This window comes from Schistocerca cancellata, chromosome 4, assembly GCF_023864275.1.
Source record: "Schistocerca cancellata isolate TAMUIC-IGC-003103 chromosome 4, iqSchCanc2.1, whole genome shotgun sequence".
In the NCBI taxonomy this organism is placed as follows: domain Eukaryota; kingdom Metazoa; phylum Arthropoda; class Insecta; order Orthoptera; family Acrididae; genus Schistocerca; species Schistocerca cancellata.
The window spans coordinates 494,860,469-494,876,052 of NC_064629.1; the positions used below are offsets into that span (position 1 = coordinate 494,860,469).

Sequence of the window (15,584 nt, forward strand, 5' to 3'; positions counted from 1 at the left end):
AGCTTCAAAATATCTATGGTCCAATGGTTCAGTTGGCTTCACATAATAACACTTTTCATGTTGAGAATTGCAACACAAACTTAAAATGTGTCCATACTCATAACTATAGTTCAAAATGCAACAATAGACAGAAAATCAACACTTTAAATGCCAACTGTAAATTCAGAGTCACCACAAAAAGTCTTTATTTAACAACGCCCTGATAATTATCCCATCAATGCTCAGTGAATTCACTTAATATGCAACAACAGGAACGATGGAAATTTCGAAATTAAATTCATCAACATTTCAAATAAATCATCAGAAACTACATTCCGTAAGCAGACTCTCGAGGATGAAAGCTACACTACAGTGGACGTGTTCACCAGGACGTAGTTCAGATCGTAAACCTTGTATGTCCAGTTAACTGTTATCATAGTAAATAGTAAATGGTTATCACGAGTTACGCTACACTCATCAAAATTGCGAATGCTGTCACTGACATAACTGACTGTACTGAAATTGTTCAACTAACGGTGGTCGAGTCACTGAAAATAGTTATCACTTGAAGTGTTGACACCAGGTGCCCACATACTTGAGGACACCATACTAATTATTCTCTTCACGAGAGAGCAAATCTCGAAATCTTATAACGGGCTCTACGGAAGTAGAAGCCTGAGATGTGGAAGGTTGACCTGCTTCACGAGGTTCAGCAGTGTGAGGAGAAACTGCTGTGCGGTCGCCTCGTCTATGTTTCCTGCAGAATTTGAATCCAATGCTGATCAAAATGAGAGCTACTACCGCCCCTAAGGTGATAGACATTGTCTTGAGCATTCTAACGCGTAGTTTATACAACATTAGTAATTCGTCAGGAGAAGATCCAGTGTATGATGGATAATGGCTTTTAGTTTTGTTGCCATCCACTGCTTCGTCCTTAGAGATAGTTGTAGTGTCTTGTTTCGCTGTTGTGTTATATGAAGTCTCTTCATTAGTTGGCGGAGTCGTTGTGACATCTGGCTCGTCACACATCAGCGTGCGGTTATCATTAATACCAGCCAGTATTTTAAAAATCGCTAAAAATGACATCGTGGAGGGCTTTTCCTGGTTGGTACCAAGGTTGGTGCCCTTACATTTAACGATTTGCAATGTGATATTACTATCGTTAACAGGCTGTGGGAACGATGGTGTGGTAGTAGACTCATCTTTATTAGGTTCCGGACTTAAGGTGATATTTGGTCCACCACTGTGCTCTTTAATATTGCCACCATCCGCAGGTACGGTGACTGGCGTTAGTGGTGACATGGTGGTAAGGTTATCTTCCGGATACACAGCAACCGTGGTGTCAACGCAATCATATTCCTGCTGTGTGCAATTTTCATCATCTGCTTGCTCTGCCACTGGTACTGAGGGTAAGGTGCTGGTTGGTAAAATGTCGTGAGATGACGAAGGCATGTTAGTGTCGAGTTCACCAGCCTCGTCCATGAAATTCTTGGTGCCAGTGGGTGGTGTAAAGAGTTCAGCCGGGGGTGTAGTAGGTTCCATACCATCATAGTCGGTCTGCGGTGTTGTGGCGGAGGATTCAACATTCTTCTGCGTAAGACCCTCGCCATCATTAGGAATCGTCAATAGCTTTACTGGCGAGGTGGTGGTCATTCCAACACCACGGGCTGATGAGGCAGGTATAGCGCTGAAATCATCATCCTGCTCACTGGACTTCTCGGAAACAGTGCGGTGTATGAAGTCAACATACTGTGGTGTGGTGCTCACTTCAGCATCATTTTCGCTCTCGAATGCTGCTGTGGTGTTTTCTCCTTTCTCCTGCGTGTCACTCACATCGTTATTAGAAACAATGAACAACTTTGTTGGGGAGCTGGTAGTAGTCCAGATTTCTTGAGCTGACGAGACCGTGGTAGTGTTGAAATGATTGTCCTGCACTGTGGAATTCTTGGTACTAGTGCGCGATATGAAATCATCATTTTGTGGTGTTGTGGTCACTTCAGCATCATTTTCGCTCTCGAATGCTGCAGTGGTGTTTTCTCCTTCCTGCTGCGTGTGACTCACATCGATATTTGAAATAGTGAACAACTTTGTTGGGGAGGTGGTAGTAGTCACGATTTCTTGAGCTGACGAGACCGTGGCAGTGTTGAAATCATTGTCCTGTACTGTGGTACTAGTGCGCAGTATGAAATCATCATACTGTGGTGTGGTGGTCACTTTAGAATCATATTCGACCTCGAATGTTGTGACGGTGGGTTCCCCATTTTGTTGCGTGCCACTAACATCTTTATTCGGGATAACAGACAACGTTTCTTGAGCTGATGATTCAGTAGTAGTGATGAATTTCCCATCGTGTTCATTGGGATTATTAGTACTAGTGTGTGATGTGATGTGTTCATAGTGAGGTGTGGTTGACCCTGCAACATCATAGTTAGCCTCAAATGTTCCAGCAGTGGTTTCAACGTTCTTCTGCTTGAGTCCGTCTTCAGCACCAAGAACTGATGGTGAGATGGTGGGTGTTCCAGTTTTCTGAGACGACGAGGAATTAGTACCGTTGAATTCATCAACATCCTCCTTGAAATTATTTGTATCACTGCGTGGTATGTAGCCCACATCCTGGGTTGTAGTGGTCTCTGCATCATTGTGATTACTGGCCTCAACTTTTGTGCCGTTGTGCTCACCACTCTGCCACATCACCTCATTTTCATCTGGAGTCATGAATGATGTCGATGGTGATCTCATGGATGTCTCAACATCCTTAGCTGGTGAGGTTCCACCCTGCTCCTTGAAGTTTTTGATATTAGCAGGAGGTGTGAAGGGCACATATTGGGGAGTGGTGATACCTTCTTCATAGTTGTCCTGTAATGTGGTGGTCTGGTATTTGCCATCATGCTGTTCGTGATTCTCAACTTCTCCAGGTGTTGTGGGCGACGCTGATAGTGAGATAGTGGGTGCTTGACTATTGGTTTCAGTGTGAGGTACGAAGCTCACGTACGGATCTTCGTAATTTTTACTATCATTACGCTGCATTAACTCTCCTTGTTGCGATGGCAAGGTGTGCACGTGTCCATAATCAGTCCCAGTGTCTTCCGTATTCTGCTGCAGGAGGTTTTCATTGCCACTCGGTAGTGCAAACAGTGATGTGGAGGTTGGCTGTAACTCGGGGACCGATGGAACCGCTGTAGCGTCATTTGCGTCAGTCTTTCCATCATCACTGAGCTTCAGGGACCCTGAAAAAGCGCCAGTAGTCGATCTGTTTTGGATACTCGTTGGCGGTGTAGGAGTAGATTCACCGTTTTCAGGCGCAGAATTCCCGTTACTAACAAGACTTGTGAAATGTGACATCATCATGTAACCTTCATCTTCTTTAGCAGCTGTGGTCATGTCCCTGAAACAATGGAAACAAAAAATTATCAAATTTAGAATTTTTCTGCCTAGACTATTTTTCTCAGTTAACACAAAAATTAAATAAAAATAATAATTAGACGTGTTTCAAATGTAGGGGAGCAATAACATACAGTTACAAAGGCAAAAGCGACACTTACACTTTTCGTTGATTTGTTATCTCTTCTTGGACAGAATCAGCTGTACCTGTCGCATTTTCAGCTGACAGCTGACTTGTTATCGGTAGAGCTGAAACAAAAGAGTGATTATAAATCTAGTGTCCATCAGTGATATCTGTCCGGGTAAGCACATTTGGGACCCCTATAGAACTAGACAATTTCATAACTGAATCTCTGTGACAGATGCGTTACAATTACTCACAGGTTCGTGTAAAGATACTGAACATAAACAAATATACGACGAAATGAAATAACGATTCGTAGCTGAATGCAATATCAGAACCTACAAATACTTTCTGAGAAATTTACTACAATTCGTTGGCATTTGATGCACTGTGTAAGACATTTCTGTCATGAATGAAAAGAGATGCGGCGGACGTGTACCAAGTTCGCTCTGATATCGGACATAAATAATATGTAGTAGTTTTTCGAAGAATGTTGGTTATTTCTCCAGCGTGCACATCGAATCACAAGCCAACTGTATGGATTGGTGCATTATCGTCTTGGAAAATTGTGTCAGTGGTTGAGAAACAAATCGTAGCATTTACTTGTACAGCATTATCGCCTAAATCAAATCAGCTACAGAGATAGATGCATATTACATCGCTGTGTGCACTGAAGATAAACTTCTTCAACTGTAAAAACAAGTGACAGTCGCACAGGGCAGCTGATTAAATATTCAAAACAATCTCTTTTCCTGACAAAATATTTAATTATCTTATTAACCTTAACTGAAAATATGTCATAAAATTTATCATTTTTGCCTCCTAGAAATACGAGTCCAATTTCAGATAACGGTTTGATGAAATTGTTCTCGCAGGTGGCGTTCTTTCGTTGTCACCTTTAATACTGTAGAAAGTAGTTAACAACAGAGATGACTGAAGCCTTAAGATGCTGATTTATGGGCTCCTACACACGAAAGTATCTGTAAAACTTCATAACGTACCCCTATGTTTAATGATAATTTTAGATCATAAATTCCTGTTAATCATTTGAATATATACATCGTTAAATGCCGTTTAGCGTTGTTTATAGCAAGTACGTTCGACAAACGGTGAAACAAAAGCCCAGTACACAATATCTGTGTCATGTATCCTAAAAAAACGGAATAAGTGGACATTACGCATTGGAGGTGTCTATATCAATGTGTCTATACATGCAGAGAAATATACCCAATCTATATTCTGTCTCCAAACGAGAAACATATTGGTGAAGCTCTTATTATGCGCGGCATGCGTGACGAAATATACGATGTGTGACAGGTGAAAAATAAACAAGCTACGGTGATAACTGGAGGAAAAGACGATGCTTAAATGTGCAACAGAAACGTGCAAAGCGAGCTCAAAATAACAATGACGGTTCAACATCGAACGAAGTGCAAGGATTGTACCGTGAAGTTCGCCGAACATGAATGTCAAGATTGCAGCTGAAGTTACGAGTTGTATCCCAAGTTTATTGGATTTTTATTTAAAGAACAACTGACAGAGTGATTGTGTCAAGTGAAAGTAGGAATTAATTCGGTGCTATAAATCCTGACCCGTGAAGAATGTACTACAACATCAGCAGCGACACTATTCCGCACACATGGACGGTTCACCGTGCTACTGCTGAGTAAGAAACATGAAAAAGCTATGAGCAGCATAGAGATAGCGAAATATTTTATACATAGCGCCTTCACGTTGCACAGAGCTCAAAGTCAGTGGAAACGTTAAGGCGTTTGTTTCGATTGGTGAGTGTTTGTTTCAGATGAGGAGCGAACGTCTGTGGACGTTGACGATAACATGAATACATAGCTGAGAGAAATGAAATATCGTGACATAAACGATTAGGGAAATTAACCATATGCACGTTGAAACTTAATGATGTCACTGAAATTTCCCACACACAACGGCTTTTACTGACAGGTCATATATCATGAACGTAACAAGATTTACGAATGGGCGTCGTCTGCGAAACTATTTCACATTTCGATTGCACATTTCGAAAAATAACACAAACACTGGGCTAAGTTGAGCACATAACAAATCAGAACGAGTTGTAGTAGATCGCTGTAATGGTAGACGACAGTGAAACCAAGAGTTAAACAGACACTCAATATAGCAACAGTATATTTATACAGAAAACGAAGTACTGAAATCTGTTATCATTGCATCTTTGCATGCTAGATGTAAACCAAAATTTTATGAAATCAATAACAGAACATATAATATGATTAAGAACAGCACACGATGAAGGAGGGCCTGTTAATGTAATTTCAAGATTATTATTGTTGTTGCTATTATGAGTGGGTACGACGATACAGTATCTCTTAATTGTGAAACGAAAGTGGCAAAGAACCTGTTGGTTCCACTGGGAAGAAAGATTTATCGGAAAAACTGGCCTACCACATTCGAAACACACGAAAACTTTCCAACTGAGCAACTATTATTTTCCCAGAAATAAATTATTTCGTAACATGTCAACACAAAATGAAACAGAGACGAATTATCAACACTCTAAATTAATAAATAACGCAAAATTGGTAACCAAGTCCGTGGTGTAGTAGCATGGTTACGGAATTTAAACTCACCAACAATATATAGGATGACCGTCAAGCAAGTGATAATCTTCATGCTGGTAGTCCTAGTTGTCCTCGCGAGCACACGAAACACTATTCCGGTCACTAGCAAACTGAATCGGCCACCGCTCGTGTGGCGCGCTTAAATACATCCCGGAGCGTTGTGGAGGGGAGGTCTCCGCCTCCCGAATATGTCAGGAAATGGAATGCGAGCTTCGTAACACGTCACCGCTCGCTTCTCAACACCTCGCGCATGCCTCTGTCAGACGATAACCGTCACTGAGCATTTGATATGATGAGTCAAGGGGCTACGAGAGATAATGGTAGCGGAAGGGAGTGGTTACGGGAACGGCGGAGGGGGCACTGCACTAAATCTAAAGCCTTTTCTCCAAGTAAACCGAATATGAGATTTTTAAGGTGGTGTTCCTTACCTGTTATATTCAGCGACACCTTTGGGTCTTTATTTTTTATTTATTTGTCCTTTACATGAGGGTATTGATTACCTACTAAAACATTCCAGATTGATCGTCGAGAGTATAAAGGCAAGATGGAATGCTTTTGATCGTATGTTGAAAGATTGCGAGTTTTGAGTCAAAAACACGTTTAAACCTTTTAGGTTAATTAGCATTGTCCCACAATTTATAATGAATGGTGGTATTCAAGAATAACGATTTTGCTACGTATGCAAATTATAAATCTTTCTTAACCTCTTCACTGAACGCTAAATATTTCCTAACAATAGATTTGTGTAGATGGTACAGAATGGACGAACAAACATTTCATGGTTTCAAGGCCTCACGTAGCTCAATAGCTTAGCGCCCACTGCTTCGCTCGTGTAGTCTGTATGTGCTACAGAGATGTTTTTTTGTTTATTTTTAATAGAAGTTTTATGTTATTCACAAACTGAAATCCCTTCTAAGCTTTTCACACTTATTAAGGCATTATAAGCACTGTCTTTTCCGAATGTACTTCTGACCAAATAAACGATTCTGATAGCTGGAGTCTAAAATTTTTGTTAATCGAGCCTTCTGCGCTCTTTCACAGATATGTCTGTAGCAGCTCTAATCTCCTAGCAAATATTTCTTAATATCTAACCGAGATATGAAATACCAGTTTTCATAAATTTAGTTTCAAAATTTTTTAATATAATGAAATAATTTCTTACAAATTTTCATGCCATTTTACACTTCCTTAGGAACTAGATTTCCAGAAACATTGAAACATGTGAAACTTCCTGGCAGATTAAAACTGTGTGCCAGACCGAGACTCGAACTCGCGACCTTTGCCTTTCGCGGGCAAGTGCTCTACCAACTGAGCTACCCAAGCACGACTCACGCCCCGTCCTCACAGCCTTACTTCTGCCAACGCACACTCCGCTGCAGAGTGAAAATCTCATTCTGGAATGAAACATGTGTTTGTTTTATTTCTGACTGAGAAGTCAGATACTAATTGTCATAGATGTAGCCTTCAAAACCCTTCAGTAGTTCTTCAGTGATTATTTATTTTCAAAAAAACTACCACTCACTGTTTACTTCCTTAGTGTTTGAATTTCCGTAATTTATGAAACATTTATTTTTTATTTTCTGATTGAGAAACTAAATACCAGTTTTCGTAGTTCTAGCTTCAAAACACCTTAATATCGACATAGTTTCCAAAGGCCTTTCATCCTCTGTTTCATCCCCTTAGGAATGCAATTTTGGACAATACCTTCTTGAACGATGCTTACAGTATAAGATCCACGTACTGTCCAAACTTCCAGTTTGTATCCTTAGCAGTTTGGGCTGGGCGATTAGGAGTCAGTGGATAAGTATGACCTTATTTCACCACATTAGGAGTTGAATTTCCAAAAACACTGAAACACATTTTTTTCATTTGTAACCAAGGAGCCAAGAACCAACTTTCAAAGATTTCGCCTTAAAAATGATTTCACAATGAAATATTTTCCTAAAACGTTTCACCCCCAATTTCACTCTCTTGGCGTTTGAATTTTCAAAAACATTGACATGTGTGTGTTATACAGTGTCTCTAACAGTGAACCCAGATGGAAATTTTCATAGATTTAGCTACAAGAATGGTTGCACAATGAAATATTTCGATAAAAATTTTCATCTCCTGCTTCACCCCCTTAAGGTCTGAATTTCCAAAAACAATGGAACACGTTTTTTTTATTTCTAACTGAAAATCCGTATTTAACTTTTCGTAGCTTTACCTTTAGCAATGATTTCTTAATATAATACTTTCATAAAAAGTCAACCTATTTCACCCTCTTAGAGGTTCTGTTTCCAAAAACAGTGACATACGTATTTTTTATTTACCAGTGTTCATAGATGTAGCTTTAAAAATGCTTTCACCCACTGCTTCTCCCCCATAGCATTAAATTTCCAAAAATGCTGAAACACATATTTCTCTATTTCTGACCAAGAAATCAAATACCAATTTTCGTAGGTGTAGCTTCAAAATTGCCTTAATTGCGATGTTTTTCTAATAATGCTTCGTCCCCTATTTCACCCTATTAGATTTGTAATTTCGGAAAATCCCTTCATAGACGACGCCTACGGTATAAGATCCACACCTTCCATAAATTTCAAATCTCTGTCCTTAAGCGGTTTGGGCTGTGCGATGATGAGTCAGTCAGTCAGCATTCCCCCTTTTATACACAGAGATTGCCAGTGTATTCTCATAGTTATATCATCCCGTTCAATGAACATCACTGTACCGTAGGATGTATATCTCGTTACCTATTTAATATAACTGTAATCGACGATGGTATAGTTCGACATTGTTGCTGATTTCATGTGAGGTTAAAATTTTGTCACATGCTTGACAGGGATCTTCCAGTTAAATTACGTTTACGCTTAACTATCTAAAAGTATATAATGTACGGTTATGCAGTTTGAAAGGAACTCAACCACATTACTTGAAAAAGTTGTTTAATCCAGCGTATCCATCCAATCAGTTTGACTACTGAGTAAATTTATTGCTTATTTATACTAAAATAAAAATATTTCATTTATGTAGTGCCATCACTGTACTAGTGAGCGAGATTTTCATGCTGAATTCCAATAAAGAATGACTGTGAAGATGAGAAACAGAGAAGTAGATATGCTCGGTGCAGTAAAGCAGCCTAAATCACTGAATAAAGACAAGGACTCTGGTCCGAATTGTATACCAGCCAGGTTCCTTTCAGAGTATGCTGATGCAATAGCTCCATATTTAGCAATTATACACAACCGCTCGCTCACAGGAAGTTCCGTACCTAAAGACTGGAAAATTGCTCAAGTCACACCAATATCCAAAAAGGGAAATAGGAGTAATCCGCTCAATTACAGGCCCATATCACTAACGTCGTTTTACAGTAGGGTTTTGGATTATATACTGTATTCGAACATTATGAATTACCTCGAAGAAAACGATTTATTGACACAGAGTCAGCACGGATTCGGGAAACATCGTTCTTGCGAATCACCAATAGTTCTTTATACTCATGAAGTAATGAGTGCTATCGACAGGGTATGTCAAATTGATTCCATATTTTTAGATTTCCAGGAGGCTTTCGACACCGTTCCACACAGGCGTCTTCTAACCAAACTGCGTGCCTATGGAATATCGCCTCAGTTGTGAAACTGGATTCTGCGATTTCCTGTCAGGAAGGTCACAGTTCATAGTAACTGACGGAAAGTCATCGAGTAAAACAGAATTAATATCCGGCGTTCCCCGAGGAAGTGTCACAGTCCCTCTATTGTACCTGATCTGTATTAACGACATAGGAGACAATCTGATTAGCCCTCTTAGATTATTTACAGACGGTGCTGTCCATTACCGTCTTGTAAAGTCATCAGATGACCAAACAAAATAGCATAATGATATAGATAAGATACCTGCATGGTGCGAAAAGTGGCAATTTATCATGAATCAAGATAAGAGTGAATTTATTCACATGAGTACTAAAAGAAATCCGCTAAATTTCGATTACGCGGTATGGCACACAAATCTGAAGGCTGTAAATTCAACTGAATACTTAGGGATTACAATTACTAGTAATCTAAATTAGAACGATCACATAGATGATTTTGTGTGTAGAGCAAATCAAAGACTGCGATTCAGTGGCAGAACACTTAGAAGGTGCAACAGATCTACCAGAGAAACTGCTTACACCACACTTGTCCGCCCTATTCTGGAGTTTTCAGTTTTCTCCTCCGATTGCGAAAACATTCTATTGACACCTACCTACATAAGGAGAAATGATCATCACGGTAAAATAAGAGAAATCAGGCCTCGCATTGAAAAATTTAAGTCCTTGTTTTTCCCACGCGCCCTTCGAGAGTGGAACGGTAGAGACAGCTTGAAGGTGGTTCATTGAACCCTCTGCCCGACACCTAATTGTGAATAGCAGAGTAATCACGTAGATGTAGATGCGGTAGTGGACAGTTCAGGTCGTCATTCACATTGTTACTAAGCGTAAGCCCTTCGCTAACATGAATCGTGAATAGCTGAGTAATCACATAGATGTACACTCCTGGAAATGGAAAAAAGAACACATTGACACCGGTGTGTCAGACCCACCATACTTGCTCCGGACACTGCGAGAGGGCTGTACAAGCAATGATCACACGCACGGCACAGCGGACACACCAGGAACCGCGGTGTTGGCCGTCGAATGGCGCTAGCTGCGCAGCATTTGTGCATCGCCGCCGTCAGTGTCAGTCAGTTTGCCGTGGTATACGGAGCTCCATCGCAGTCTTTAACACTGGTAGCATGCCGCGACAGCGTGGACGTGAACCGTATGTGCAGTTGACGGACTTTGAGCGAGGGCGTATAGTGGGCATGCGGGAGGCCGGGTGGACGTACCGCCGAATTGCTCAACACGTGGGGCGTGAGGTCTCCACAGTACATCGATGTTGTCGCCAGTGGTCGGCGGAAGGTGCACGTGCCCGTCGACCTGGGACCGGACCGCAGCGACGCACGGATGCACGCCAAGACAGTAGGATCCTACGCAGTGCCGTAGGGGACCGCACCGCCACTTCCCAGCAAATTAGGGACACTGTTGCTCCTGGGGTATCGGCGAGGACCATTCGCAACAGTCTCCATGAAGCTGGGCTACGGTCCCGCACACCGTTAGGCCGTCTTCCGCTCACGCCCCAACATCGTGCAGCCCGCCTCCAGTGGTGTCGCGACAGGCGTGAATGGAGGGACGAATGGAGACGTGTCGTCTTCAGCGATGAGAGTCGCTTCTGCCTTGGTGCCAATGATGGTCGTATGCGTGTTTGGCGCCGTGCAGGTGAGCGCCACAATCAGGACTGCAGACGACCGAGGCACACAGGGCCAACACCCGGCATCATGGTGTGGGGAGCGATCTCCTACACTGGCCGTACACCACTGGTGATCGTCGAGGGGACACTGAATAGTGCACGGTACATCCAAACCGTCATCGAACCCATCGTTCTACCATTCCTAGACCGGCAAGGGAACTTGCTCTTCCAACAGGACAATGCACGGTCGCATGTATCCCGTGCCACCCAACGTGCTCTAGAAGGTGTAAGTCAACTACCCTGGCCAGCAAGATCTCCGGATCTGTCCCCCATTGAGCATGTTTGGGACTGGATGAAGCGTCGTCTCACGCGGTCTGCACGTCCAGCACGAACGCTGGTCCAACTGAGGCGCCAGGTGGAAATGGCATGGCAAGCCGTTCCACAGGACTACATCCAGCATCTCTACGATCGTCTCCATGGGAGAATAGCAGCCTGCATTGCTGCGAAAGGTGGATATACACTGTACTAGTGCCGACATTGTGCATGCTCGGTTGCCTGTGTCTATGTGCCTGTGGTTCTGTCAGTGTGATCATGTGATGTATCTGACCCCAGGAATGTGTCAATAAAGTTTCCCCTTCCTGGGACAATGAATTCACGGTGTTCTTATTTCAATTTCCAGGAGTGTAGGTGCTGTAGTGGACAGTTCAGGTCGTCATTCACATTGCTACTAAGCATAAGCCCTTTGCTAACATGAATCGTTACACTTGATGTCCTAGTCATCACTCCTGCTCTGTACTGCACATCGTGTCGAAAGAGGCGAAATTCAGTCGTTTTCTTGGAAATTCACTCTCAGGATTGACATTCTGTACATCATTCTCTAACTTAATTGAGCATTCTACATACACGTCAACAGTGACTCTCCAGAGACCACGTAATGGTGAGTGGCAGAAGTACTTGCTCTACATTCCCTCACTTCCTTCTTTCATTTGTGAATGGCGTGTTAGACGAAAGACCATCGATGAACCTCCGTATTGTCTGACACTCATGCCCATGCTCATTTCGAGAAATGTTTATGTAACGAAGTAATATTTGAGTAAGTTTTCGTGGATCGCACTTCCTCGAAATTTTTACTACAAACCTTTTCTCGTCGAAAAACAAACCTCATGTAATATCTGCCGCTTAGGTTCGACGAGCTTACTGTAACGATATCGCGCGTACTAAAAGAATATGTGCCAACACACTGATGCGCTATAGAACTTGTCTATTGTACCGATTAAGGGTCCCAGACTAACGAGAAAATACTTAAATATTGATCAGTAAGTGGTTCATAACCCATTACTTCCCTGGTTGAATTATATTTTCTTAGGAAAAATACACTGATTGGTGCCTAATTTCTACTTTTCCTACGAGCAGTTTTACGTTATGTTATGTTAACCTGGGACCTAGAAACGACGGAGAGGGTCTGTCCCCGCCGCAGCCGCAGTGGTCCGCAAACCCACGACGATTACCGCAGTCCACTTCACCCCTCCGCCGCCCCACACCGCACCCAGGGTTATTGTGCGGTTCGGCCCCCGATGGACCCCCCAGGGAACGTCTCACACCAGACGAGTGTAAACCCTCTATTTGCGTGGTAGTGTAGTGGTGGTGTACGCATACGTGGAGAACTTGTTTGTGCATCAATCGCCGACGTGGTGTAGCTGAGGCGGAATAAGGGTAACCAGCCCGCATTCGCCGAGGCAGATGGAAAACCGCCTAAAAACCATCCACAGACTGACCGGCTCACCGGACCTCGACACTAATCCGTTAGACCGCACGGCCAACCGGGCTGGCAAGCAATTTTAAGTGGGCGTTTCACATATGAACGGACACTCCTAAACGTTTTACAGTCGTTTCGGTTTCTATTGATTTGTCGCCAATATTGTAATCGAACTGCAGTCGGGCTTTTTGCCTATTAATGCGCCGTAAGTTACATTTATTTACATTAAGAGACATGACCAATAATGCACTAGCTTGTCTCGGAGGCCGTCATCCGTTGTGCGGTTTTTTTATGTTGTACTTGTGTAACGTCCCCTTTGAACAATTTTACATGACTGTGTTTAAACTGACACACAATATTTTTAGCGCAACGCAATCTGACTTTCAAAAATCCCTATAAAAGAATGGCCCTGACTAACATTAACCTATACGTTTCACAAATCACTTACCTCACCAAAAATCTTCGTTACTCGAACTACTGCAATACAGCGAGCGCCACTACTGCCAGCTAAATAAAAGATTCAAACTACGGAAGGCAGTAACTACTGATGGGCATAGTTAGCAAATGAAAGATTTTAATAGAGAACAAACAATGTATTTACCTTAATAATCATAATACTGTATTTCCAGTAAATTGTCCCGTTTGCATCAATTTAGTGTAGGAAACTCTTTCGCAACGACGCTTGTATCATTTGAAAATAGAAATTTGGTGATCATGTAATCAAGTGTAATGTCATACTCACATAAACCGAGTTCATTAAGGTCCTAGGATATATCACTCTTTAATCAGCACTCAAGTCTTTTTCAAATTCTTGACTGGGGATATTACGTTCATATTCGCCCAAATTACTGTATAGTATTTAAGAAAAATCCCGGAAACATCCCACCTTTAATGATCTTGTCACCGTTGGGACGGTTTTATTACTTTTCGTTTATCTCTTGTACACATAGTACCTTCCGGTTGTCGGAATTCAGCCTGAGGGACAAGAGGCAAGAGAAATATAGCTAAGGTATCAATAGCGATCTTACTGGAGCAGTGAAAAAGTTTCCAGGCCTGACAAGAAGTACATATTTCCCACATCAGCTCTGTTATTCAGGGATTATTCATACAGTACTGTTACAAAGAGAGGGAAACGTGTCATAAAATACTATGAAATCGATGCACTCAGCAGACAACATCCATCAACATGCCCAATCTACGAATACATACTCTACTTAGAGGTTGGGCAATCTGTGGCAAATAAACATCCTAAAATTTTGCTACTTGTTTAATTTTGCGTTCTTTGCAGGCTATACATATTTTCCTGTGACATGTTAGCTACAGTAAATTAACTGCCTTGAATTGTTCATTGCGCTGCTATTGATAGCTCTGTATTGACGAAAATATTTCACAGTAGACATCTGAACAGATACAGCTGTAGTAACTTGCTCAAAGATTTAGTTCCTTATTCTCTACGTAGACTGTTGGATAGATGGATAAATATTTATTGGCGCTCTTTATCTTGGTGTTTAGCAACTATTTTGTATGTTTCGCGAATGTCAAGACAATGAATTATGAGGCCTTCGTATGTCAGCTTACCAATGATTGCGAAGACACGACCTGGCAATACTTCATGAAAGACATTAGTCAGTCTAACGGGTAAGACGTATGGTTGTCAAGGTACGTGATATTTTCTGCTGCAAACACATTACAATACCATGTTATAAAATATGCGTACTATATTAATCATACCACTTTTAACTGAACATTCCACAGGAGCAGAAATAATTAATGGGAAGAAAGATATGTGACCAAGATACTCAAATTTCTAACTTTTATTTGTTTCTCTGAAACTCGAAGAACCTCGTCATACAATGTATTTTCTACCTCAAACAATGAAAATAAAATGATATACTACAGATTTTCGGATTTCATGACATACTCAGTTTTTCTTTGCTTTCTTATTGCTAAAACACGACTGGTTGCTGGTTCTTTGCCCTGGAGCTAGAGGAGATTTCCTTTTGTAATACGAGCCATTTGTCACATTTATTTCCCTTGATATATACTGAAGACAAGATGTCTTAATCTTAACTAGAGGAACAATATGATTCATCCCAGAAAACACAGTTTATAACCACTCCAGCAGATGACATAAACTTAGGCTTCTATGGTGTTAATATATCGCCTTAAAACAACTAGTTTTACTGCTGTTATTTTCTGCTGTCTCATTCGTAGTGACAAATAAGCGGCAAAAGTAATTTACATTACGTTTACAACGCTCCAAACACCACTGAATAAGTAGTTCGCATTTTATTTTGATAATCGTTTTTCACTTACGACACATGTCTTGCACAACCCTTGTCCCTGACCAAGATACTCAAATTTCAAACTATTATTTGTTTCTCTGATACTCGAAGAACCTCGTCATACAATGTATTTTCTACCTCAAACAAGACACCCAGATTCCGAGAACTGGGAGAAGGCAGGCCAACGCTGTGTCAGCT

The 15,584-nt window shown here is 41.5% G+C and overlaps 1 protein-coding gene across 1 annotated transcript; it reads right to left on the reverse strand.

Moving 5' to 3' along the window:
* Positions 1-588: 588 nt before the first annotated feature.
* Positions 589-15,424, reverse strand: LOC126184281 (mucin-22-like). The gene is made up of 3 exons (XM_049926657.1): positions 15,418-15,424; positions 3,522-3,609; positions 589-3,364 (listed from the first exon to the last, which is right to left on the reverse strand). Exons 1-3 carry the CDS (start codon positions 15,422-15,424, stop codon positions 589-591), a joined length of 2,871 nt encoding a protein of 956 aa, XP_049782614.1.
* Between the last annotated feature and the right edge of the window lie 160 nt (positions 15,425-15,584).